General features: G+C 36.9%; 1 protein-coding gene across 1 annotated transcript; it reads right to left on the reverse strand.

Annotated features, from left to right (window-relative positions):
* Positions 1-9,687: 9,687 nt before the first annotated feature.
* LOC129754736 (uncharacterized) lies at positions 9,688-18,660 on the reverse strand. The gene is made up of 5 exons (XM_055750950.1): positions 18,523-18,660; positions 16,519-16,692; positions 16,176-16,451; positions 15,852-16,108; positions 9,688-10,353 (listed from the first exon to the last, which is right to left on the reverse strand). The coding sequence occupies exons 1-5, from the start codon at positions 18,572-18,574 to the stop codon at positions 9,928-9,930; spliced, it is 1,185 nt and encodes a 394-aa protein (XP_055606925.1). The 5' UTR covers positions 18,575-18,660; the 3' UTR covers positions 9,688-9,927.
* Positions 18,661-27,914: the final 9,254 nt, after the last annotated feature.

Genomic DNA, 27,914 nt, shown 5'->3' on the forward strand with positions numbered 1-27,914 from the left:
GAATTCATTTAATGTTTTGATTTTGGTGTGACGAATTCACGTACGTTTTTTTGTACCCATTGATAAACTCAATTACACATGCGATGTCCAGAAAATGGTTCGAAAAAAAAAAATGAAAAATATGAACAGAACAGGAAAAGCTAAGCTATTCTCACTAAACAGATTCGGATGGTTAAGACTGTTTCTCAAGAATCATAATTTTACTAAATTTGCGGGAAAAGGTTTACAAAATGCATCATCTCGAAGTCCAAAATATTGTTTCGAACACAACCTCGTCCAGTGGGCGGTAAAAGGGCTCGTTCAGTATCAGTTTTGTTAGATATTTTGAAAAGTAGATATTTTTCGAATGGTACTAAATTTCTCATCGAAACGAAAGTTTTAGGATTTATTGGAGAAAACTGTTTTTTTTTGCTGTAGATGGTGATTCAATTGAATATTTCGTTGTTTCGAATTAAAATTAGTTTCTTCCGTTAACAAAACATTACTTTACAAATTTTGTAAATATCACCTCTACTTTTGTTTTATTCAGTTTTTGTAAACCTATGCGGCGATTCGGCTAGGTACAGGGTTTTGAGAAACTCTAACTATTCAACCAAACTTTGTAAGAATCTTGTCCATTCAATTGATTTAACAGTTCTAAACAGCAACATAATTTAAAGCTCCATTCGATGTAATGTCGTTTTGCAATATACAATCAGTGGAATGTTTTTACCATCTCATTTGTCGTTTTCTCAACTATTCCTAGATCATGTTATAACTATTTACAAATAATTGAGTCATTACAATATTTTTCTGCTCGGGAAACTTGAATTTACCCTCTACGGAAGTTCCGGGGCTTAGCAAAATCTTGCAGTTGAAAGTGATCTTCACAAATAAAACAATTGTTAGGCAGCTCTTCATTTCCGCAATTCTTCTTGTGAATTGAGAATGTGTGGTTTTCAACATCACCGGAGATGTCATAAAATGGTTATTTTTCAACCACAACGTAATAAGGAAGTGGAGCGGAAATATCAAGTTTTTATTCAATTTTCATTTCTGCCTCAGTCGATGTATTTGTTATAAGCTTTATGGTTGAATTCTTTAACCACATTTGGTTAATGTGCTCTAATTCAAAAATGGTTCTTTTGTGGTTTATGAAATATATCGTGTTATTTTTTCTATCAAAAGTAGGTAATAAAAAACGACCGTGTTAATTGCGGGATGTAAAAAAACAAATAGCACAATGCAAATGTGTGTGTGATAAATCGAGATTTTTCCTTTTGTGTATGTGGCCGTTAGTTTCACGATAACCCGTAGATAGCGCTGCGGAACAAGCGCCAAAATCAGCCTTAAGTGGTCAGTCTGGGTATCTGGTGTCTGCTGTAATACGCTTTTAACACATGGCATGCCAAAATAAATTGTTATTTAAAGTCGAAAAAAATCAAAAGTTCTAACAAGTTTTTGTCAGTTTTGTTAAAATATATTGAACTTTATTTATCGTGCATTTAGTTCTGTGTTTTTGGAAAACACGCTTCAAAATTGCGAAGGTGCTCGATTTTTCTTATATTTTTCGAATTCGAGCAGTTTTAATTCAATCAAAAAAGTGTTCACACAAATTATAAAATATCTGAGTTTTGGCACTTGAGCCAACTTATAAAAAGGAATCAGAGACACTTATCTCTTTTCAAAAACGCTTAAATTCACCCACATCTTTATATGATTCGCATAACCAAAAAAGTTTATTTTTTTAGAGAGGCTCACCAAGTACAAATAACAATAATAGTTTTTGCGTAGCGTTAAAAAACTTAATTCGTTTATTACTAATGTTTTTTAAATCCAAAAAACAATTTTAAAAACTATACAGCTAAAGTAAGCAGTTCAATGACATTTTCATATTATTGAAAACTTTTAGGGGGAAGTCGTCTACTACCGGACACTTGAGGTTTTTAAGCAATAACTTCAAAAAAAAAATTTTTGTAAATATTAGTTTCTCTTCTGATTTGAAGAGTATCAATATTATGATCACTATATTAGAAAAAAAAATTTTCAACATATTCAAGTTGTAAGAGAAATCATTTCATGTTAGTTTTCGCTTATTTCCTAAAGTGTTGTCTATGGCCGGACACTACGAACTACTTCACCAAAGTTGTCACCAATGGCACAAAAACGTAGCAAAATGACTGAAATCACTTGCGCAGATCTTAGTATGTGTTTTCCAATACTGAACGTTCTATGAAGCCAGTCATAAAAGTTTTTTTGACAAACCAGAATGGAACATTTGCTTCGAAAAAAACTAGAGAAAAATTCTCTATGACCGGACAGCAAAATCTAAAGTTTCTCAGAGGACCAAAATAGTTTCGTTATTGAATCTTTATCTTCTGCTAACCATTAGAGAGTGCTATAGAGATGAAAAAATGAAAGTTTCAATTTTAAATCATCTAGAATTTTGAATATTTTCTTGTCCGGTCATAGATAACAACTTGGTGTCCGGTCATAGACAAATCGCATTTTTTTTTAATTTTCCTAATATTTCGTTTGAATTTCCGTTTTGTTATCTCATATCTAATGTGGTCGAAAGATAACCCATCAACGATGTCGTTCATGTGCAGTTCAAATTTTACAAGCCGAAAAAACTGACCACAATACAAATGCAAACCTTAAGCGATCCTCTCCGTACTACTAGGCAAAAGCTTTAGATGCCTATCATTGGTTTACCTTTTTAGATTTGATTACCATATTTCTAACACCGTATCAGGCTACTATTTACTTTATTTTCATGGTGTTAAAACATTATTAGGATATTGTGTTTTCGAAAAATCTATGTTGTCCGGCCATAGACGACTACCCCCTATACCATAAAAAATATCATGAACTGAGATGCTCTACGTTTTTGAAAGAAAATTAAGGTCCTGGAAATGGTTTCTGAAGGATTTCTAAACAAGCGTGATAAAATCGAAACAATAACCGTGATAAAATCGAGTGTGAATTTGGCGAGTATTGAAAAAATCGAAAAGCAATAAAATCGAAAAAGTACTGTATGCCGTTACCGAGATTCGATCTTATGCTCGCTGGCTTAAAAGGCTTGAACGCTTCCCTCTAGGCCGGCGGCTTACCATAAAATTTCAAAGCAGCAGTTTCCATTGATTGAATTTATTGTTTCAAAATATGTCAATCTAATAATCTACAGTTGTCAAAAGCTACAGCTAAGACAAGCTTAAAAATATGAAACAATTTTAATCGAACATATTTTTCGAAAAAAAACTTTTAAATTTGTAGCACCAGGAATCCTTGGTCCATGTGTTTCTCGATCTTAAAAAGATTATTTAGGTTTAAGATTTGAATCCATTCTGGATTATTTTCTTGTAGAAAAAAGAATCCTAAGTTAGTTATAAGAGATGAAATATAAACCTCGGCTAAAGTCGGAGTTGGAAGAAACGACAATAAACCGATCCCAGTCGATCCCAAACTTTTGGCAGGCAGTGTATGCAGGTAGCTAGAGTGTAGAGCAAAATGAGTTAAGCCAAGTCCACACTAGGAGACGGTTCGTCTCGAGACGGTCTCAGCGTCTCCCATTTTCTTCGGGAGACACTGAGACCGTCTCAGGTTTCCAACAACAACAACAGACAACAAAGTCCGTCTCATAACAAAAATCGCAGTTCATGTTGCCTAGTGTGGACCAGGCTTTACAATTTATGTTGATGAACTTTTCATCAATATGCCCTCTAGCCTAAAATTTCAACGCCTATAAAGCTTTCTCCTATTGGCGCAGTAATGCCTGCCTATCCACCTTTCTTTCATATCTGTTAAAAATATTTCTCTTAAAAAAGTGCATCTCACCGAGCGTGCCAAGAAAACTTGAATTTTGATGTCGGAAAAACACATTTCATGACAACCGCTAAATAAAAATCGTTTTTTTATCAATTTATTTTAAGAAATTTTCGGAATGTAACCACTACTGAATCCAATCTCCCAGCAATTCTTTACGAATTCGCATGTACTTAGGTGCCTACTCATCTCAACTGCTAGCTAGACTCAACTCACAACCGACAGGAGAAAAGCAAAATGACTCTTGTGGAACCCAAGTCGGGGCAAAATATTCATTTTTATGAGCTTATAATAGCTGTTGTGCTTCGCATTATGGCAAATATAATGAAAGCTAATCCTGCCCGACTTTTAATTTGTCGAGCTGCAATTATTCATTGCTCCTGCGCTTCCGACGAATAATGCCATCCCATCACAACACAACTATGGTGAAGCATTTTGGCAATTTAATCTGCGGGTGTTTTTTTTTCGTGAATCTTTTTCCCCGCCCTTTGAAAATCGGTCTGAATGCAGTCGGGTCAGAGGAGTAAGCTCGTTTCCGACAATCAGATGACAAGCAGGATTTATCGTGTCACTGGAGATATAACGAATGGGATTACAAATTTTGTCAGATCTAGAAATGTCTGAGGAGTTGTTTTTTTTCTTGCATTTCCATAATATGATAAGTAGGTACAGTCGAGAGAGCGAAGTCGTTTGTTGTGTCTTAATTGATAAGTAGGATCTGAAGATTGAACTTTCTTATTGAATTTAAAAAAAGAAACGGTAACCATGTTTGAGTTTCCAAAATTATTAAAGTTGAAGCAGTTGTAATCAAAGTTGTAATTCAAAACATGCCGTCGTAATTCCCTAAACTTGAATGATATGCCAAAAAAAATTATGATAGAATAGAAGACTTACTCAAATATGAGACAACATTGACATACAATGTTATTCATTCTTATAAGTTCAACACCCGGTGGGTGGATACGATTCACACATTGCCACCCCCATAGAGCACAAAAAAAAATCATCCAACTCAGGTAGCTTGGTAGTTTATTCACCAAACTCCGAAGCAACAAACCGTTTGCGGCGCTTATTAATTTTGTGAACCGATGCGAGAATTCTGCTCCAACATCAAGTGTGCTATTGCAATTATGCTTATTCATGTTTCGTGAACTAAAAATTTTAAATTGAAAAGAAAGCCTTAAAACTCGTAGACTCTGCTGATCCATTCGGAGAATAAGAACATGTCGTTTTTCTCTCTTGTCATGTGGACATAAAAATAAATACATTTGTGGTATACAGCGAAAACTTAATTTAATCAGTTAATTGTTGTTCAGTGTATTATTGTTTATATTAAAACAAAGTCAATTCATTAAAGTTCCAAATAAAGAACATATTCTGTTGCGTTTGAGATATGATGTTAAAAAAAAAAAAAATAACGCAAAAAAAGTTTATCCACCCCTCTGGCTCACATAGCTTTAGTACTTCGTGTGACCTCCTTTGGCTTTAATAACTGCTTGACAACGTCGTGGCATCGATTCAACTAGCTTAGCAGTTGTTTCCGGGATGATTTTGTCCCATTCAGTTGAGATTAGCTGCCGCAATTGCTGGATGCTTGTTGGTTTTTGCTCCTGAACCTTAACATTCAAAATTGACCAGAGGTGCTCGATCGGGTTAAGGTCAGGAGACTATGCTGGCCACTCCATAACCTTGATACGCTTTTCTTTGAACCATTGCGAAACCAGCTCTGGGGTGTGTTTCGGATCTCCGTCTTATTGGAACGTATATCTGCGCCCCAACTTTAGCTTTTGTGCAGACGCTGGTAGTTTCCGCTTCAAAATATCCAAATAAACCTCCTTGGTAATGATTCCATCGCTGAATTCAAGTTCTCCAACGCCGAATGTAGCCATAGATCCCCATACCATGACTCTACCTGCAAATGAAAATCAAAGTTATGCTCAGCTGGCTGAAAATAACCACCACCCACAAGCAGCGCTGAGCTGGAGCTTTGCTGCACTCGAGGATGACTAGCAATTGGACAGCATCACCTGCAGGAATCCTCCAGGGGCTCAATCCATTCCGGACAATCAACAGTCGGCAGTGGATCGAACTGATTCCCCAATCCACTCATCCGACTTATCGTCATGCTGCTCAGGCGCCTAACGTTGCGCCTATTTTCCTATTTCAGCTCATCGATTCCTTCGTTCGAAAGTGCCAAAAACTTCATGTGGTTTTCCCAAATGCTACCCATCAGATCCGGATTACTCGATTGGATCTTCTGGAGCAGCGATGTCAACAGACGGGGGTCCTCCTGAAGCAGCTTCTTCATCTCGATGAAGATCGGATGTTCCTGCAGCAGGGCCAGCCGCTTCTCGGACGATGGAATGTAACACCTCGCCATGTTACCAACCGATTCGATGACTTTCTGCTGCTTCTAGATAGCTCTTGAAAGAAAAAAGTGTTGAATAAGCATAAATTTGTCATAAGTAATGCAAAATGAATGTTACTCACCGCTACCGACAAAGCTGGCACCGTCGTTTATAGGTCCAACCTCTTCCAGCTTTGCTTACCAGCCCGGAGCTCAGCCGGAAGATTTTGTTTCGATTCTATGAATTATATTTGCAAAAATCAAGGGGAAATCTTTGTCTAAGCAATATCTTGATGATTGGCAAAATTTCGTGTTTTTTCAAAAAATCAGAGCACCTGGCATCTCAGCCAGCCAGCAGCTGGCCAAACAGTCAGCTGTCAAATTTCGGCTGCGTTTCGCCCCCTCCTCCGCATCCAACCCTCGTCTACTTTTTGCCAAAGTGAGACCACCATATCTAGATTTCATCATGGGCCGCACACTAAAACTTTGTAAAACACACTTAAATCGTAGTATCCATTTGAGGGTGGATAAACTTTTTTTGCGTATTTTTTACCCTTTTTCATAATTTATCTCATAAAACCCCGAGAAAAGATATAAACGCCGTATTTTCAATGGCAACATAATAAATAAACATAAAATGATAAATTGTGGAGGAACATTCATGAAATCAACTTGATTTTCACCAGAAAAACATTACAATTGTAAATTTGTGAGGTGGGTGGATGAACTTTTTTTGCATACTGTATTTAACGTTGATTTTTTTGTGTGCTAAATAATCAGTAGTTTTTACATTTAATGTATCATATAACCTTTGAACATAGTGTCAAAAATGGCGAAGTTAATTCAAAAAATGAATCATAATCAGGGAATGCCAACAAACATATGGATCAAATAAAACACGCAAAATTTATGTAAAAGTATTTAACAACAACATTAATTTATTTGCTGAGAATATTAGCTGCATTGTCCGATGAAAACTTTATGCAAGCATTTATGTTTTGTCTTTAAATTCATGAGCGAGTAATCTAAAATCATAAAAATATCTTCCGATTTTTAAAATATCACTGATCATTTTGCATCATTGATCAACTTTTTACTGTTTCATAACATCATTGTATCATTCGCACTTTTTGAACAACTTTGCGGTTGGTGGAAATGCATTGAGAAACTTTAACTTTGTTCGACGTTTATTCTTAGTTTAAAACCATGAACGTGTACCGGTGTACGTGTACGTGTGTGGTACTCAGAAAGCAAATCAGTTTTGAATTTTGAATACGGCGTCGCAAGGCATCGCGAGCAAACGTCGCGAGAGGGCATAGCGTACTGATAAGTGGGAACATTTTGGCGCGTATTTTTCTACCAAGCATATTTTCAATGCACGTGATTGCAATACAAAGCCTAGATGTGCATTTTTTCTTCTTGATTCCTAGCTCATTTGTACAGCACATGGTAATTAATGACGCCTATATGTAGCACAGATTGATATTGTGCCAATCGAATCAAAACCATTCACCTAAACGATTTTAAAAATTGAAACCATTTTTAGGTCGTAATAATTAGAGTAGCAATTGTTGTCTAAAAAATATGAATTTAGTACTGATGCATATGGAATGGTATAATTCTTTTCAAACGTTTGAAAAAAAGTAAGTGGGAAGATTAATATTTAATTTTATAATCCATTACGCCTGAAGGTATGTTTGATTCATATCGATAACAGAAAAAAGAATAAGATGTTTTCGTCAGAAATAGATCGAAAACATTTTTTGAACATGTATAAAACTCTCAACTTTTTCCAGAAAAAGTTTTCTAAAATTTTGATTATGGGTACAATTGATCCCTAGAGTTCAAAACGGAATATTCTTCATCTTAATGGATCGTGATCATTGTTGGTTATGAGATTACTAATATATTTCCAATAACTAATATTTATCCATCAATTCTCTGAAGAAAAGGGCTAAAATCATCAATTTTCACTAAATTATAGAAAATAGCGCCTTTAAATATGCAATTCCATTAGGGTTGAAACAAAGTTATAGAATTTTCTTCTTCTGACAATTATGAATTGTCAAATAAGAACAAACATGACGAAAATAGTCAATTAATTGACATTCTATATTAGTATTTTGTATGAATTTTTCCAAGGATTCGGGCTTCCTGAATAGAGGATCAAGTCTCCTTCAATAGAGGACCAAGTCTCCCTTAACTTCAAAAATATCGCTACTCCCACGAAAATGCTTCTAGTTCATCTACGGGTTCAAGTATCGTTCTAATTTTTGGAGCATAGAAACTTGAAGTTACACGCTGTCAGAAAATGTAAAAGGATGCGAGTTGCTAATATGGTGAAAATAAGAAAATGGGATCAAGTATCCCCACTCTCCTCTATAGAATCAGTACAAGATGTAATCAGCCAGAATGGAAATTTGGTTTTTAGATGAACAAACATGATTCGAAAGATCTTGATGAGACAAGAACGTGTTCAGCGTTTTGTCTCTATTTACTTCGAAATGATACAACTTCTTCAATCTCTAACTTTTTTTCTCCCACGGCTCTTTGAGATCTTTCAAACCATATATTGTTCATCCATGTACATCCGAAAACCAAATTAGGTACTCATATTCCTTGGTAATTTTTTATGAGGCCCTTGGTAAAAATTTATGATGATAATTAATGATGGCCCTCCACTTTTCCCCGTACATCTTGAGCTGGTTTGTCTTGAAAGATATTTTATATAGTCTCTTCAAGTTTGATCGATTTCTCAGTTTGCTGAGCTTCTGTGAATATTTTCACGTGTTCGTCCATCATAGATTTTTCAATCTGCCTTTTATTTTGGTACTATTTATTATCAATTTTTGAACCGGGAGCATCTGAGAAAAGGGATATTTCAGGGTATTAAATCCCGCCCACACACACACATGAGTCCATTTCAGAGTTTTACTGCGCCCCAAATCGCGTTGCTTTTGATTTTTGTCGTGTGCGACTCAGAAGGGTTTGTTCAGCTGACTTCATCATAATCTAGTTGTAACTTAGTCACAAATTACACGTACCTACTTTAATTTAAAATTAACTTCTACGGATGGTTAAAAAACTTTTAAAAACGGGTAAAAACGTGTAGATATAAGTGCATAAAAGCGACTTTCGAGGAATCACTTTTTTTTAGAGGAAACACTCTTTTAGGTTTTTGTGTTGCGGTTTTTTTCTTTATATTATGCACCTAATCTTTGAAAACTTAAAAATTTCTTTCGAACGTGAAAGAATGAAGAGTAAATTTAAAAAATCTATGAAATTACCAAATAATCCCAAGTATTGCGAATCTTTTGAAATATTTTACTCAAAATTATTAGTTACATTCGATGGTTGTCGTACTCCAGTCACAAAAATGAAATACTGAATTGAATAATGTTACATTCGATGTCTACAGGATGTGGAATGAAGAAGTAAAAAAATCCTACAGTTTCTCCCCAGAGCTTGAAGGAAAATTTCTGAAAACTTGAAACAAACGACCATGTTCTCCAATGCTGAGCCGAACCCAAGACTGAGGTAGGTATTCATACAATGCATATTCATGGAATTTTATTTGCGCTTTTTGAGTAATATCTGCTTCTTGTATGATAATTTGCCGCTCAAACTTTTCTGCACCACACCTGTTTATGGAATCTCGAATCGCAATGTCAAAGTGGGATCCGAATTTGCAATGCGAAAATTTGCACCTCTAGACAAATACCATCTGAATGGTTTCAGTTCCTCCGACAGAGCCAAAGCGACTCGGAAGGAACAATTTAATTAAATCGAAGAATGTTGGCAGCTTCTGCCTTGGAGGGGATGAATTTGATTACTTCCCGGAGTTGCTGCACCGTGCAGCAGTAGGTGTATCCTTTTCGTATGTCCTGGAACTCCTTGTGGGCCCATCCATGCCGGCTGCAGACATCGGTGCACAGATGCTCCCCGCGGCTGGCGAAAGGATTGTTAAGAGTCACCAGTGCGATTGCCGAATCGGAAGCAGCATGGTGAACCACCTTCCAGAACCACTTGGGTGCTTCCACCTGGGAATCGTCGGCCAGCGTTATCGGAACCGGATGGCCTCTTCGGTCTGGCAGGGTTAGTATGTCATACACGCCGGTATAAATCGAAACCGTATCGTTGAGGTTGGCTGCCACTTTTCGGGCTGCGTTCTCCACGCGGATCCAGTTGCCAACGTTGATGACCTGTGGAACAGTAGATGCAGTACTAAAATCAATTACGGGAATAATTGATGTTCGTAACCGAGAAGAACTTGCAAATCAATTATTCAGATCTCAGTTTTGCTTAAAATGATATTCAGCTTTTCTTTCATAATGAACCGAAATTGCGACATTAGGCAGCATTCTTGAGTTTAGTAAACCGATTGTGATTTTTCGTGGGAAATTGAATGCAATTTTCAAAAATATGGTTAAATAAAACATATAAGTTGAACAGTTTTTAAGGTATGATGAAATATTGAATTTTGCTGAATGGAAACAAAACATAAGTGCTAATAAAGTGTGTTCCAAATCAAATTGCATCACAGAAAAAAATAACCGTAATAAAAAAATTAAGTAGCTCACCCATTCTTATCACACTTTCAGACAATAAACATTCAACTATTTGTGATTAAATTTACTTCATTACAGTTCAATACCATATTCGTACAACCGTACATTGGGCCCAAATCTACTCACAAGATTTTGTACTAAATCTGAAGCAGCTCTTTCTTTACTGAAACTTAAAAATCATTTCTTCCTCCAAATTGATCTTATTGAGATGCTCAATGAGTACCTGCTTCATATTAGCAAATGAATTTTATTCTGATGCGTTGGAGGAATTTATGTTCTTGGATAGAAAAGTTACTTTTTTGGCTTCATATTACTATCAGGCATCCTTTGAACAGTGGATCGAATGAAAATAGGTCGAAATGGTGCAGAAGTCTGCCCTACAGCTTTGATTGCACCTTCAACTGACCAAACATCGCAAATCCAGCAGCAAAGAGAGTTGAGTATTTTCCTGAAGTTTGCGTCCAATAAATTTGAGTCGTTTCTCTTCAAGTTATTACATTTATTTTCAATTTTCGAAATTCGAAAAAAAAAACATTATAAACAGTATACTTTTAGCTATCTGCATGCAAATTTTCAATCAACAATACTCAATGGGTGATTTTCTACAGCGTTTGCAAAGTGATGCAATTTGATGTGGGAAACTAGACTGAGTCGTTTAGGGTTCATTTTTGAATTTCTCAAACCCCAGACCTCTGGGGGCTTTCTTTTGGTAAACTCATGTATAGTTTTTTGCAGAAATGTTAACGTTTTCATGAGTAAATTTGAACTTTTAGGTTTTTATGGGAAAATCGAATATTTTGTACTGAAAAATCAACATCATTTTTGTTTCATCTTTTAAACCGAGTTTCTGATGGTTTTGGTAATATGTGACTTTTCATAAAATGTGATGTGTTGAATTTATGCAAAGATTGATGACAAATGCAGGCTTTTAAATACAATTTTTTATTCTGCGTAAAGTTCGTAAAATTGCTTCAAATGGATATGCGTCATCTCGGCGTATAAATGTTTGTTTTGATTTGAAAAATCTCCGTCGGAGTGGCGTTTATCCATAGGCTTCTCGTGCAACTGGAACAAATTTAATTCTTCAGTTAAAATGGCTAGTGCGTTGGATCTTCTTAAATTGCATTCGAGTGAGGAAAAATTAAAGGGTTTTGAAAAAAGGGTGTCCAGCAACCAAAACTGGCCGAAATCAACGAGGTGAAACTCGTCAGAGATTGGTTTTCGTTTTATTATAAATCTTGTTTTAAAGTGTTACCGTCAAACAGTAACAATGGTTTTCAGAACACTTCCTAGTAATATGCACAATAACTTAAACTAAATATAACTTAAAGTAAATATAAATTAGTATTGTATCCATTTTCTTATTTGTTGGCTCCTTTTGTTTATATGAATATTTGTTAGCGAGATTATTTTCAGTGTCTTTTGTCACCCTACATTCACTCCTACCATTCGAACTCGACAGCCAATAGCTCCCAACTCTATCGCCGAAAATTTGTTGACAGCCGGAAACTCAGGCGAAAATCGAGCGAAAAAGTGGAGAGTAGAACGAAACAAAGCGCAACGACGACGGCTTGGCAGTAAAGCGGGCATTCAGTCCGGAACGCTCAAGCAGGGAAGACGTGTTTCACGTAGCTTCTTCTGGGAAGAAACAAGTGTGCTCAAGTGCTCTGTAGTGTACCCAGCCAACATTTGCTACACCAAAAGCGAGCCACCATCGAAGTTCTACCAGCTGCTGTTACCGGACTTTTTCCCTACCGGATTCCTTGCCTGTCCGTGGTTCGAGGAAACGTCAAACAACATCCGAAAGGGAAAGCGCTCTTCCGTTGACGAGCGCATCGCCGAAGTCGTGTCCACGTGGCCAGTGGGAAAGACCAGACAGAAACCGATCTGTTCGAAGCCGGGGGTCTAGCCGCCATTAATCCGACCCGTTCCAGCTTTGCCGGGTTCTTCATCTCGCTGGTGCCCAGGAACAAAGGGGAGGTAGCGCTTTTGCCGACACCTAGCGCGCCTTTCCAAGCAGCGACCACGTGGCCCGGAAAACCCTGCCTGGGAACTCTTCAGGCTTTCAAGGTTCGTTCTGAAGACACACGGGCCTCTGACCAGCACGGGGTTTGGCTGTCCCAGGAATCCTGCAACATCCAGCAACATCTGTGGAGATACCAGGCTTGGGACGACCGAGAAAGGACCAGACACGTGGCCTTGCAGGAGCACAGGTAACAAATTGACTATCAATAATCAGGTGCGTGGCTCCGCCCGTCATTTAGCCCCTCCTCAAGCAGTCAATACCTTAACCTCTCCGCCTACCACACTCAAATCTTAAGCCGTCCGTCCGTCCGTCGCCGAATCTCATTCTCGTCGTCTCAAGCTCTCTCTCTCCCCACCATCTGCAATCAACCATCAAGCCATTCATCTCCAGCTGCGGGCCCGCCTCCAGGGCACATTCACCATGCTGCATTCCAGGACCAGGACATCAACGGCCGCACCGGTTCCCTTTCCTACTGTTGTAATGTCTGTCCATGAAATGAAAATACATTTTTTCTAAATTAGGTCCGAGAGCCCATATTGCCAGAGAGAATTCTGCTGCCGTATCTTTATCCCAGTCCACCCCTGTTGTTGTTTCTCTGCTAGCTAGTGGAAGCCGACCCTGACAAAGTAGCCGCCTGAGCTAGTCGACACTTATAAAAGGAAATTGGAAGCAATTTTCATAACTCACAGAAAAACAACTCAAGGAAGTATCGCACCGCACCGTACTTTGGCCTTAAATCTTCGCTTCCCTTTAGAAATGAAAACAAATGAATAGAGGTTGAAAGAAACAAAAACTCCACCAATGCCAGAAAATAAGCAAGGGTTTTGGAAAAAACTCGATGAAAGAAAGTTTTTGAAGGAGTATAAATTTATAATTATTGTTTTTTATGATTTTCTTAGTAAATAAATATTTCAAATTTAAAAAAAACTTCTTCTCATGTTTTAATTTGGAATTCTTCTCGTAAATAAAATTCCAGTACACCGCTTGAAAATTTTTTTTTATAGATTTCACCACACAAACAAAATTATTTGTAATAAAAACAACGTAAAATTTAAGAAAAATAAATTTTATTCTACTGCATTCAAATTTTATTTACAAAACAGGCTCGACAACTTCTTTGTTTGAGACCCCTTTTTCTGAGGAAGGCGGGGGGGGGGCTTATCTATTTTATTCTAAACAGATTTTCATGTTAAAAAATGATTTTTTTCCAATCTAAGGAACGTCGCTTGAAAATTATACGGGTTATTGAAATTGTTCTGTATCGCTTTCAAAAACGCATTGATATGTGTCACTTCGGCGTATAAATCGCACTTTTGGCGATTCGTTTTTCTCGATTTTCTCAAAATCTTTTTGATATTTTCTAGATTTGTTGAAAGTATTTGAAAGCTCATAGCAAAACGCACGAAATAACGTCAAAAAGTCAAAATCGAAAAAAAGGATATGCGTCACTTCGTCATATCACGGCAGTCTAGTGAAAGGGTTTGACTTGTAGATGACGAAAAATGGTGTCGCGAGTTCGCTAGTATAAGCTACAAGTGTTAGGACTGCGAAAAATAATTTTAGCTCCGATTGTAACTTACGACCGGTCAAGTGAAAGGGTTTCACTTGTAAATGACGAAAAATAGCGCCGCGAGTACGCTAGTACAAGATACTAGAGTTAGTACCGCGAGAAATTAGCTTAGCTCCGATTCCAACTTGCGACTCCTCTAGTAAAAGGGTTTGACATGTAGGTGACGAAAAATAGTGTCGCGAGTTCGCTAGTATAAGCAACTAGTGTTAGAACCGCAAGAAATAAGTTAAGCTCCGATTTCAACTTTCGACCGGTCAAGTGAAAGGGTTTCACTTGTAAATGACGAAAAATAGTGCCGCGAGTTCGCTAGTACAAACTACTAGTGTTAGTACGGGTAGAAATTAGTTTAGCTCCGATTTCAACTTGCGACCCCTCTAGTGAAAGGTTTTGACTTGTTGGTGACAAAAAATAGTGTCGCGAGTTAGCTAGTACAATCTACTAGTGTTAGTACCGCGAGAAATTAGTTTACAAAAGTATCAAAAAATTCAAGTGACATCACCCCAAATCGACTCAGTCTTATGGGACACCCTATATCATCAGCCTCAGTTCTTCAATTCCAAATCTCTATTCTTCATATTGAAGGTGAATTTTAAAATTGCAAATTTTGTATTTTGATAATTTAAAGATGCGAAAATGTATCAAATTATTTAAACCTTCCAATTCAACTGAAATTTATTGAAAAGTGCAGTTTAACACCACTTTTCACATTTTTGTGGTCATGATCTAGGAAAAAATAAAAATATCTTTAAGCACAACATGTAGCTTCTAACTTCAGCTCTCTTAGGTGCTACGGGATTTTTTTGGGCATTTGGTGGTTGGTCTATGGTATTTTTATGAAGCATGTTTTTACGGATTTTTTCTTCGACTTTGAATAACTTTCAAATAAAGAGTTGTAGCTTAATATTGTCTGAGAATCATATTTGAGTAACATTACGAGGTTTCCAAAAATATACATTTTATAAACATCAAAGAGTTTTTTGCCTGGATTTTCAGGGAGCGCCCATAAAAAAGTAATGATGCAAAATTTAAGATTTCATGATTTTTTTTTTTTGAGAGCTAAGCACCCGAATAAAGTTATAAGCCGTCAACATCTCATAGTGTCATGTTGACACTCAAGAGCGGATTAGGGTTAAATGTCCCACTCTTCCGGTTATTTTTGAAATGTTCCACTTTTTTCAAGAATATTTTTACGAAGACTACACTGAGAAAAAACATAATTCAGTCTCAATTTAAATGGTTTGACACAGAAAATCATTCAATTTTTCTAAAATTTGCTGCATTTCTCCAGAATTTATGTAAAACGAGATTAGACACTTTGCATAGTGAAACATTCTTTAAGCACCTTCATGGTAATAACTTAGGATTAAAGAAAATATTCCTTAAATCGAGCTAACCATAAACTGGCAAAGCAATCGCTAGTTTTAAATTCATATCACCTATTATCGCAATTTTCCATACTACGAAATACATTTATATGACTCAAGAATAGGTAAAAAGTGTCAAATTTCTAAAACAAAATTATAAACATTTTCTCACCTGCCATTCCGGGGCTGCGTTGATATAGAAATAGGTGGCTGCAGCCCAATTGTCAAGAACTCCATCGCCATCTGGCGTGAGATGACCTTTGGCAAAGAACGAAGACGAGGAAATATATTTGTTGGCTTCCTCCTCGGATCCCAGCAGTTCCGAAAGTCGAGCTCGCTGTGCATTTTGTGTGTAAACTGACGAAAGTCGCACCCTCGTTTTGAGACCTCCTACTTTGAACGATGGCCGAACGTTGTTTATTTGAGCAACTGGAAATGAATGAGGTACCTGTATAAAATCCTGACGAACGAAACCTTGTTTTTATATTTTCCTTACCCTCAATCGATCGTCCCAATATCTGATGCTCGGTATAAATAACTGAAGACTTCGCAATATTGTAGCATGATGTGAACAACTTTACCAGAGGAATACCCAAAACTTCGAACCCAATGTCATACATTTGTCCTAAACCACCAGCGCAGGGTCTATTTTGGGCCACAATTGAAGCTAGAACGTCTGATGAGCAGTTTATCTGGTTGAACAGATAGCGCAAACCGTTGAATTTAAACTCCTGATCCCGAACGCACGAAATGCTATGGAAATGATCATTCGCTAAAAGCAATAAAAATCTGTTAACATACATATGTTTTTCCCAAAGATGTGAAACAGCTTTACTTACATTCCTCAAGTTGGTTCTTAGCATTGGCACATCCAATGACTGCCTTTTCACCAGCACGCCATTGAAAGTAAGCCCCATTCGGTTCAAGAAGCTCGTATTGGGAGCCTTTGCTCGATTTCAGTAGAAGAGGTGCTTTGTCTTGTGTCACGTTGCCCTGAAGATAAACTCTGCATGCTGTAAAAAAAGTTATTCGGTTTAATTAAAATAAAATAATCAACCAAATAAGTAATTCAAAATGTGAATTATGTAGGTTAGGGTGGCAGCCAAATGGGTCGAGTTTTGGACCCTCTCAAATCATCAAAGAGAGGACCAAAGGAAATCGGAAAATCTAAATTTTAATTTTGATGTCAATTGTGTTAAAAATGCATAAAACGTCGACATCCATCGTTTTTTTTTTAATTGTCAAAAATTAACTTCAAAATTTCAAAAATCACGTAAGGGGGACCAAAAAATCGGGAAAATCGAAATTTTAACTTTGATGCCAAATGACTTAAATATGCGTGAAACGTCTAGATTTGGTGTTATCTCAAAGAAAAAATTATCAAAAATTTACTTACTGGGACGTTTCACGACGTTTCATGCATTTCTAAGTCATTTGTCATAAAAATTATAATTTCGATTCAAGTCCGATGGAGCTAAAATTTCACACTGGTCAGTTTTTAGGGTCAATTTCAAAATTTATATGATAGGTTTTTAAAATACGACCATGAGAAATATTTTTTCCAAAAATCCATTGCAACCCTAATGTAGGTATTAGAATTTAAATTCCGATTGAGAATCATAATCTAGAATCAAAATTAAAAATCGAAATTCAGAATGAAATTTCGATCAAAATTCATGCTTAGACAAAAATTCCTTGTCTCAAGGAACTCAATTTTTCTTAGAAAAATGTTTGAAAATTCAATAGAGAATTTTGATGATGATTCTAGTTATTTTGAGATAATGAGATAAATGAGATAATTAAAACATTTTTTTTGGTTTCATAATTGCTTTTTGAATTGTTGATGCATTCAAATTGTATGAATTTCATTACAGTACTCAATCACGCTGAAAAAAATTGGAAAAAAATCGAGAACTCATATGAAATTATATGCAGTAGAGGGCAAAGATTTTAATTTCGATTTTCGCAACACGCCGAACATTGTGTGTTGCCAAAATCGAACGTTGCCAAAATCGAACAGTTTTTTTTTTTTCAAAACTTTGTTTACACTTATTTCTACAAAAAACATTGATATCAGCATCATTTACATAAATTTTAGACAACTTTTGATCATTTTAAGTCATTTTTTAATTTTTCTTATCATGTTTTTGATGCATTTTTCGCTTTTCTTGTTTTGTTTATAATGTTTATTTTTTTGTGATATTTGCGATTTTTGTCATTCTGCGTCATTTTTAGTTATTTTTTGGCATTTTTAGTCTTTTGTTTGTATTTGTTCTTTAATTTTAAAAAATTTCAATATTTTTTGTAATTTTTGAGTACTTTATAAGTTTTTAAAAAAATTTTTTTTCTCGTTGTATACTTTCAATATTTTAGAACACAAAAACATGTTTATTGTGTTTGTCCTGTTATAAGTCCTGTTATTGCGGGTCTGTATTAGTAACTTTTGAATCCAATATCGAATCACTCAATTCAACACTTAACACGCACTTCGTTTCTAATGCTTGCTCCCAATAGTGGTTCCAATTTCAATAACTGATTTATGTTGTTCAGTTCTAACGTTTTTAACCGAAAAACACAACCTTAAAATAAAAACTATAAGTAATCATAGTTTGAGATGCATTTCATTTTCATTTAAAATATTCTTCCATAAAATAATATCTGTAATCAAAAAATAAAAAAAAGCCTATAACAACAATAAATGCCACAATGTCTAGCACACGACAAACAAAGAATTGGAATGAGTCGCCTCTAGTGGCAGATTTGTCAGAACAGTTCAAATGAATAAGTTGTCAATACCAAGTAAGAAGCACCACCAGTTTGGCAAATACGATCAAAATGCTCACCTCCATGAACCAGATAACTGTACAACGAAAGCGGAAGTAACACTTTTAACATGATTCTCACTTAATTAAAGCTGTAGGGTCACTAATTAAAACAAACAAACAATCACAACTAAAATGAAGATCGTTTCACGATCAAGGTTGATAAGCCACTGACGATCGTATCGTATCGCCCAAATGACTCATATCAAAACCGATTGGTCTGGGTAAGAGATGAATTCTACAAAACTTAATTGCTGAGAGTTCAATTAATTTGAGCCAAAAGACAGTGACAGCTATCTGGTGTAGCGTTTAATTGGTTTATTTTATGATAATTGAGCGTCTGAGTATAAACTAACTTAAAATAAATCAAACTTTTAACAAAAGATCATCTTTTTACATTCAGGGCTGGATTAAGCCATCGGTCGGGGAACCCGGGGCAATTTTTCTCGGGGGGCCTCTATGATTTGGTTTTTTTTTTTTTTCAAATGCTATTCCAGAGAATACAAAACATTTAAAACGTTTAAAAGAACTGGAATGAGTTCAGTATAATAGCCATGTTGTCTGCGTATAACAAGTTTCGTATTTTCAAATAAAAATTGTTAATTAATCACGTGCAAACATTGCGGAAGAGTTGAGAAGTTTCTCTAAAATGAAGGCTCTGATTTGAGCTGAAAAATGCAAAATTCAATTTTCATTTTTTTTTAAATCCTTATCACCTCTGATTTAGAAAGATGACCGGATAGATATTTTAAATGATTTTCATTTCATCATTGATCGTCTGGTTTGTGCTTTATCAAGAAATATTTACCTAATGACGATTGGGCAGTATCATGAAGATTTGATACATAGAGTACAAAATTTAAAAAAAGCAAAGTAATTAAAATCAATTTCCATTGAGATACATATACATAGGTATAAGAGTTTAAGAATTCAAAACTTTGAATCAGGATAAATTCAGAACCACCATTCAGCGTCTCAAATCTAAATCATAATTTCAAAACAAGTTTTGAGAAACAAAATATGATTCAAGTTTAGAAAAAAAAAAAGAGATTCGAAGTTACAATCAGAGCCAAATCAGAAATTGTACCATATGTGAATTTAAATTTTATATCTTTAAAACACAAAAAAAACCCTTTCATGAGATGTTTATGAATATGATTCTCATCAGATAAAATAAGGTTATCAAATTGTTATCCCAAATGTGGCAAAAGTTTCATTCGATGCCCTTAAAGCCAATTGGGTTTAAGTGCAAAAATAATCGATTGAAAAAAAATCAGAATAGAGATTAAATGTTTAAAACACAGAATCAGTTATCGTTGTAAATAGTCAAATAAGGAATCCAAATGAGTTTAGTACCTAAACAAAGATCCTGAGTTCTCGAAATTCCATCTGAACTTCGGTAACTGAAGAAACAACACAAAACTTGAAAATCTCAATGAACTGAATCTGGAAAACTTACTTACTTAATGATCCCGCGCCGATCCTCCGGTGCATAGGGCCGTGGTAGAAGACCTCCACTGTTGACGATCCGGAGCCAGCGTCTTCACCTGGTCCCAGTCAAGATTCTCGTCGACAGTTCGGATTTCAGCGGCTAGGCTTCGCCGCCTCGAGTTTCTGGGTCTGCCTCTTCTTCGATGTCCTTCTGTATTCCAGTCCAGCGCCTTTCTACAAATCTCGTTTTCATCTTTTCGCAGCGTCTGCCCAATCCATCTCCACTTACGTTCCCGAATCTCGATTTCTAGCGGCCCTTGATGACACCGGCGATGTAGTTCCTCATTCGAGATCCAGTTGCCAGGCCACCAAGCGTGGATGATATTCCGCAGGCAGCGGTTTACAAATACTTGCAGTTTTCGCGTCGTCACCGCATATGTGCACCAAGTTTCGCACCCGTACAGCAATTTGACGTTTGAGTTGAAAACTCGGATTTTCGTTCGTAGAGAGATCTGGCGTGACCGCCAGATGTTTCGGAGACTCGCAAATGCAAAACGGGCCTTTCTGATCCGGGTTTCGATGTCTTTCCTGGTACCACCATCAGGCGTTATCTGGCTACCAAGATACTGGAAGCACTCAACTTCCTCAACTTGTTGCCCAGCTACCATGAAACTGGAGGGATTTGCTGTATTGATCTCCATCGACTTGGTCTTTCCGACATTGACTTTGAGACCTGCTGCCTTGGAACTTTCGGTGAGGTCGTCGAGTTTGCTCTGCATGTCCGGTTGTGTTTGGGCGAGCAAAACAATATCGTCAGCCAGGTCAAGGTCGTTCAGTTGCTCCATTGTTGAAGGATTCCACGGCAATCCTCGGTTCGGTGCACAGTCAATCGATCCAGTCAGAATCTCATCCATTACGATTAGAAAAAGTAGCGGTGATATGATACATCCTTGTCTCACTCCAGCAGTTACCGGGATTGGTTCGGACAAGCACCGTCGTGCAAGACCTTGCATGAAAATGCCTCGTATTGTGATTCGATGAGATGGACTAGTTTCTCTGGTACTCCTCTTCGCCTTAGAGCCGCCCAGATGTTTTCATGGTTAAGTCGGTCCAATGCTTTTCCGAAATCAACAAACATCAGCAGAAAAGAGTCCTGGAATTCGTTGATTTGTTCCAGCATTATTCGTAGAGTTTTGATGTGGTTCACACATGATCTTCCGGGTTGGAATCCAGCTTGTTGCCGTCGGAGTGTAGCGTCGATGTTTTCCTGGATCCTGTTCAGGATCACTTTGCAGAGTACTTTGAGGGTTGTACAGATCAACGTTATGGCTCGCCAGTTACCGCACTCTGTCAGGTCTCCTTTCTTCGGGACCTTTATGAGGATACCCTGCATCCAGTCGGCCGGGAATGTTGCAGTATCCCAGGTGTCAGCGCAAAGACAGTGCAACATTTGTGCTGACAGGGCAGGGTCGGCTTTCAGCATTTCAGCAGGGATGCAATCGATCCCAGGTGCTTTGTTGGATTTCATGTTTTTGATTGCCGCTTCTATTTCAGCCAGCGAGGACGCTTCCGAGTTGACGCCATTTATGCGACTTACTGTTGGCGCTTCGAGCTGCGAATTCTGTTGGCCATCGCTATTCGTTACTCGGAAAAGTTGTTCGAAGTGCTCAGTCCATCGTTTGAGCTGATCTGTTCGATCGGTCAATAACTGACTTGCTCGGTTTTTCAGCTGCATTCTTGCATTAGTCCTTGCACCACTGAGGCGGTGAGAAATGTCATAAAGTAATCGGATATCTCCATTGGCGGCGGCTCTTTCTCCCTCTTCGGCTAGGAAGTTTGTCCAGGCTATCTTGTCTCGTCTACAAGCTCGTTTAACTGCCTTTTCCAGCTCCACATATCGTAAGCGGGCGGCTGCTTTGGCTGACCCGGTACATGCCTGCTCAATTCCGACTTTCGCCTTTCTCCGATCATCGACCATCCTCCAAGTTTCATCCGACATCCATTCACATCTTCTTCCACGAACTTTACCGAGAGTACCATGGCTCGTCGTGATAAAGGCGTTCTTGATTCCACACTCGACTGTTCCGTCTGTCGGCAATTCCGAGGCTCGGGATTCTAGCTGTTCAACGTATGCCCTTTTCACCTCAGGATTCTCCAACCGGCGGACGTCATATCGACACCCGACTTTTTCCTCGCGCCGTTGGACACGCGCAATTCTCAGTCGTATTTCGCCAAGGACGAGGTGATGGTCAGATGCAATGTCTGCGCTTCGTTTGTTGCGAACATCAAGAAGGCTCCTTCTCCATTTTCGGCTGATGCAAATGTGGTCAATTTGATTTTCTGTTCGGCCATCTCGGGATACCCAAGTGACCTTATGTGCTGGTCGATGGGGGAAGAGCGATCCACCGATCACCATGTTGTTGTTGCCACACAATTCTTCAAACAGCTCTCCGTTTTCGCTCATCTGTCCTAGGCCATGGCGCCCCATGATGCGCTCAAGGTCCCGATTGTCGGAGCCAATCTTTGTGTTGAAGTCGCCCAAATGAATTTGAATGTCACCCTTCGGAATTCTCTCTACCGCGCTGTTCAGTTGACTGTAAAACTGCTCTTTCTCCTGCAAGTCGGCAACGTCAGTTGGCGCATAACACTGGACCATTATAAGGTTTCTAACCCGTGTTCTAAATCTGGCTACGATTATTCTTTCGTTTATCGGTTCCCATCTAATGAGGACCTCGTAGGCCTGCGGGCTTAACAGGAAACCAACTCCTCGTTCCCGAGTAGCATGTTCTCCTCGTATGCCAGAGTAAAGCAGGACTTGCCTGGATTGTGTCTTGTGTTCTCCAGTGTTAGGCCAACGGACTTCGCTCAGTCCCAGCATTTCAAGCTTGAGGCGGCTAGCCTCTCTAGCAAGTTGTTCCAGTTTGCCTTGTTGGGCAAGGGTTAAAACGTTCCAAGTTCCAATTCGTGTCCGTGTTTTCATGCTAAAAGTCGTCGCCAGAGTTCCAGGTCGGTCATTTCTTTCGGATTCCCTAACAATTTCAAGTCGGGAACAGTAGATTGTTAGCCTAAAGCCCCTATCCCACAATGGGGCTGCCATCTTGGCCTTAGCTGGCGGGGGCCGCATTTCATAAATTCAGCCGCTCGCTGCCAGACAGACGCTGTTTGAGCCACCCCTGACCTGGAGAACAGACGCTTGATTGTTGTTGCATGCCGCACCTGACCTGGGGAACAGACGCGTGCGGCCACCTTCTCAGTCTGCATGCGACCAAAGCATCCACCGGAGTTGGGTACCCGATCTCTGCTTAGGTTACTCGCATCCCAGCCGGTACCACGGGGAGGTAGAGATAGGAGTTGTGAATAAGAGGTGATATGACCACTATGAGGTCTCGTATTGCACATTATCCACCATTTACCAGCCGAATCTGGAATCTGAATCTGGAAAAGATAAGATTAAAAAATAGAAATATTCATGTTAAGAGAATCACTCAATGATATGAGCAATTCAACTATGAGGTCTTTTTAATAATAATTTGAGGATGATAATTTGGAAAATGATATGAGTTCAGGATATTTACTAGAAATTGGGATAAAAATTCAATAAAGAAACTCTGTACTGTTGATTGGTCAAATTTAAGCAAATTCAGATTTTTGAAGATTTTATTTAAAAAAAATAGGAAGGGAAAAGTGTTTATTAAACCGGTATTAAACCGGAAACAGCCCGGATAAAATTCTGAAATGTTTATCATAAAGCTTCTCTGTTCTCTCTTAGCACTGTGAGCCAGTGCAGTTCACGACAAAATAAAGTACGCATACGTTATGATTTTTTCATATACAACAATTTCTTGTTTCTTTTGTATGAGATAAGGAATCTTGTAGTTGAAGTAGAAAGTTTAAGTTAAAGTAAGTTTTTTTTCTCCTATGAAGTGGCGCCATAAGAAAAATCATTGAAGATTGTCTTATGACACAAATGAATTCTGCAGATCAACACCTACTTCAATGAGAGATTGTTGTTTTCAATTACAGGGTTTTATAAAAACAGGATATGTCACGTATGATGAGAATAATTGAAAACAATTTCTGTTAAAAACTTTCATTATATTGTTCGGCTAATTTGTTTGGAATTACATTTATACATACAGATCATCATCACATCAAAAGAAGTTGCTCGGCCTCATCCGGTCCTTCAACCTTGGGTTTTTTCCGGCCAACGTACTGAAAAGTAAGCAAATATGAGTTTACAAAATGGTTAACGTTCACAAAGAAAAACTTCAATTCAAACCGACCATTTAGAAGAACATAAAATTAATAACTCCATAACTTCGTTTAACGATTTGGGGGAAGGTGTCTACTACCGGACACTTAAGGTTTCTTAGCAATAACTAAACAAATAGATTTTTGTAAATATTGGTTCCTCTACTGATTCGAAGAGTATCAATATTATGATCACTTAACTATATTAGAAAAAAAATAATTTACAACATATCCTTGTGGTAAGAGAAATCATTTCATGTTAGTTTTCACCCATTTCAAAAAGTGTTGTCTATGGCCGGACACTATGAATTACTTCACCAAAGTTGTCACTTGTGGCAAGAAAACGTGGCAAAATGACTGAAATCACTTGCACAGGTCTTTGAGTATGTGTTTTCCAATACTAAACGTTCTATTAGGCCAGTCATTAAAGTTTTTTTTGACAAACCAGAATGAAACATTTGTTTCGAAAAAACTAAAGAAAAAATGTCTATGACCGGACAGTAAAATTTAAAGTTTCTCAGAGGACCAAAATAGTTTTGTTATTGAATCCTTATCTTCTGCTAACCATTTGAGGGTGTTATAGAGATGAAAAAATGAAAGTTTTAAGTTGGAATCATCTATAATCTTGAATATTTTCTTGTCCGGTCATATACAACAATTTGATGTCCGGTCATAGAGAAATCGCACTTTTTTTAATTTTCCTAATAATTCGTTTGAACTTCCGTTTTGTTATCTTATCCCAAGTAACAATTTAAGTTTTATTCCAACCTTAACAGTTCGCTTAAGACTATTTCCTAAAGCTACTTTATAAGCCAAAGCGCATTCTACGCTATTAGCACAACTACTTTAAAGTTAACATATGGCCAAAAGGGACCATTTTGTTAACGTTTTTAAAGCTAATTCTATACGCTATAATAAAACATCCAACAGAATAGTTTTATTCGACCTTATAGACATAGCTTTAAGAAACCTTTTTGAGCCCTCTTCAGACTATCCACAGCTCTTTTAAAACTACGTCGTGGAATCTGATAGGAATTTTACTGTGGGACCTGTGAAATCTGATAGGAATTTTACTGTGGCAGCTGTGGAATCTAATAGAAATTTTACTGTGGAAGCTTTCTGTTACGTTTTTTCTCGTTTTATCACTTACTCTCCCAAGCATTTGATGATAGGTAAAGATTCCATTTAAAATATTTTAAAAATATTCTCATTCTCATTTTCAATATATCTAAGCAAGAAACTTCCTGCAACCTCAGATTTCTGGTGAAGTATATACGAAATAGCATCAAAACATAAGCGCGCCTCAGAGAAAATCAAGGTTGACCATATTTTAAGCATTTTTTAAATGAAAAAAATTTTATTAAAAGAAAATATAAATTGGTTCAAATGATGCAATTTTTGTATTACATTGAAATTCATCACCTATACAACAAATAGTACCGTCAACATTGTCAAATTGATGAAAATGTCTAGTTTTTAGTATTAAAGTATTATTTACAGCAACATGGCGTCAGTAATTTCGATTCAATTTCACAATCAACATGGCGCTCAGTAAATTAATATTGAAAATCTTAAGACAGTTGTAAAACAGTGTTAAGATAGTTTTATGACGGTTAGAAAAATGTGGTAATAAAACAATTTCAATAAACAGTTTTTAAATGGTTTTAAGAGACCTTGAATCACAGCTTCGTTTGACGTTTCTCTAAATGGAATACACGCTCATGATGGATTTATCCATTTTTGAGAAAGAGAAGTTTTTCGCAATAAATGAAAACATTTCGATTTGTTGCTTGGCAAAAGGCATTCATGCAACTTTTTGTTTTGTTTCCTTTTGACTATGAGGATGGTCAATCATCTTTAAATAACAAATAGGTATTGCTATCAAATAATCTCAAACTATTTTGGAATAGAACATTTTCTGTCATCAAAACCCTGGGATCAAAGCTAAATAATAACCCGCATAAATAAGGATTATAACCAAATGATTTTTGAAGCGTAATAAAACGTTTAGCAAACGATTATTGAAATTCTAAAAACATTGCCTGAATCGTGAATTCCGAAATGATTGAATTTTGAATTTGTAGTTAGGTTATGTAAAACAGTTAAAAACTGTTAAAACAGTTGTATGGGAAAACAATTGGAAGCGATAAAACGATTCTTTAAAACGTCCTTCGGATGTTTTGCTTACTATTACCAGAACTGCCTTACGCTTTAAATAAATCGTTATTTTCAATGATCGGCCAATGGTAGTGGTCTTCATTCTGAATACATCATCTGAAACTTGTTGAGGCTGATTTAGAATGAGCATTTTCGCTTGTGATGAAACTCAATTTCTCCGTCTTTGCAGAGTTGAAGCCGGTTTCTGCAGTCTTCCAGAAATTTTCAAGGACGGTTTATCTGAAAATAATTTTGTTAGTTCTGGATTGGATGACGTAAATAAAGATCAACTTCGCATTGAGAGACAGAGATGGATAAATAAAACAAGTAGTTTAATAGGCGTACTTGTAAATGAATTTTCTAATACATTTATTCTTATCGAATCACAAAAACCGTTTATTCACAGTGGGCTTTTATTCGAACCCTGAGAATTGAGCGAATAATGATGTGGACTAATTTACGGTTGTTTTGAAATTTGAATGCGGATACAACAAAGTTGTTTTTATTTTTGAGAAGAATTGAGCTGTGTTAATTTATATCATTTTGATAGAACGTTTTTCTCAATTTTGAGTGATAATCCTTTCAAAACAGGTTATGCTATCTCAAAAAGAGGTAAAAAAATTTAAGCGTGTATAAGTTCTTCTCGATTGTCAAATCATCTGTCACTTAGTTTTATCATGCCTACATCCAATGTTCCAATAAATCAGTTTTTCAACTTGGCTTGAACGCTAGTTTTAAAAGCGCATTGAGCGCATTATTAAAACCTTTACCAAAGCTCTAATAAAAACAGGAAAGAATGTGTTTTATTGAATCTTTAGCAATACTTTTGCAACTTTTTTACAACACTCTTAAGATAGTGTTTTATTCAAGTTTTAGCAAAACTTTCAGGGCTCTTTTAAAACACACGATAAATGAAGCATTTCCTATGTTACAATAAAACCGTTTTAAAAATGGGATGCCATCGAAAAGTCTTCATAAAACAATATTAAAACTCAAAAAAGCCAATTGGCTTGATCTCTGTTACTTGGGTATATCTACTGTAGTCGAAAGATAACCAATCAACGAGGTCGTTCATGTGCTATTCAAATTTTACAAGCCGAAAAAACTGACTACAATACATATGCAAAGTTTAGGCGATCCCCTCCTTACTACTAGGAAAAAGCTTTAGATGCCTATCATTGGTTTACTTTTTCAGATTGGAATACTATATTTTAACACCATATCAGGCTACTATTCACTTTATTTTCATGGTGTTAAAACATTATTAGGATATTGTGTTTTCGAAAAATCTATGTTGTCCGGTTTTTTTGTTTCGATTATATTCGTTTTAACATCTTTATGTCATTCGCGACTTATATCAACGATGCAGTTGGCGGGCAGTCATTGAAAACTTATCCGGTGTCACTTTGATCAATATTTACTCTTGGGCTCGATATCACAGACATCGGCTCAGGAAGCAACTGACTTGCCAACTGAGCTATATCACAAGCCAAAGCCTCTTATGAAAAATAATTTTCACTCTAAAAAGCGTTTCGTAAGACGAATCTTATGAAAATTATAATATGAATTTGCCT

Source organism: Uranotaenia lowii, chromosome 3, assembly GCF_029784155.1.
Source record: "Uranotaenia lowii strain MFRU-FL chromosome 3, ASM2978415v1, whole genome shotgun sequence".
NCBI classification, from domain to species: domain Eukaryota; kingdom Metazoa; phylum Arthropoda; class Insecta; order Diptera; family Culicidae; genus Uranotaenia; species Uranotaenia lowii.

What these genes read in the sequence shown, in the direction of transcription:
- LOC129754736 (XM_055750950.1), bottom strand. Translation starts at nt 18,574, where the DNA reads ATGTTAAAAGTGTTACTTCCGCTTTCGTTGTACAGTTATCTGGTTCAT. An exon ending in TAAGAACCAACTTGAGGAAT is followed by an intron (nt 16,452 to 16,518) that starts GTAAGTAAAGCT and finishes TATTGCTTTTAG; the next exon opens with CGAATGATCATTTCCATAGC. An exon ending in ATTGGGACGATCGATTGAGG is followed by an intron (nt 16,109 to 16,175) that starts GTAAGGAAAATA and finishes ATTCATTTCCAG; the next exon opens with TTGCTCAAATAAACAACGTT.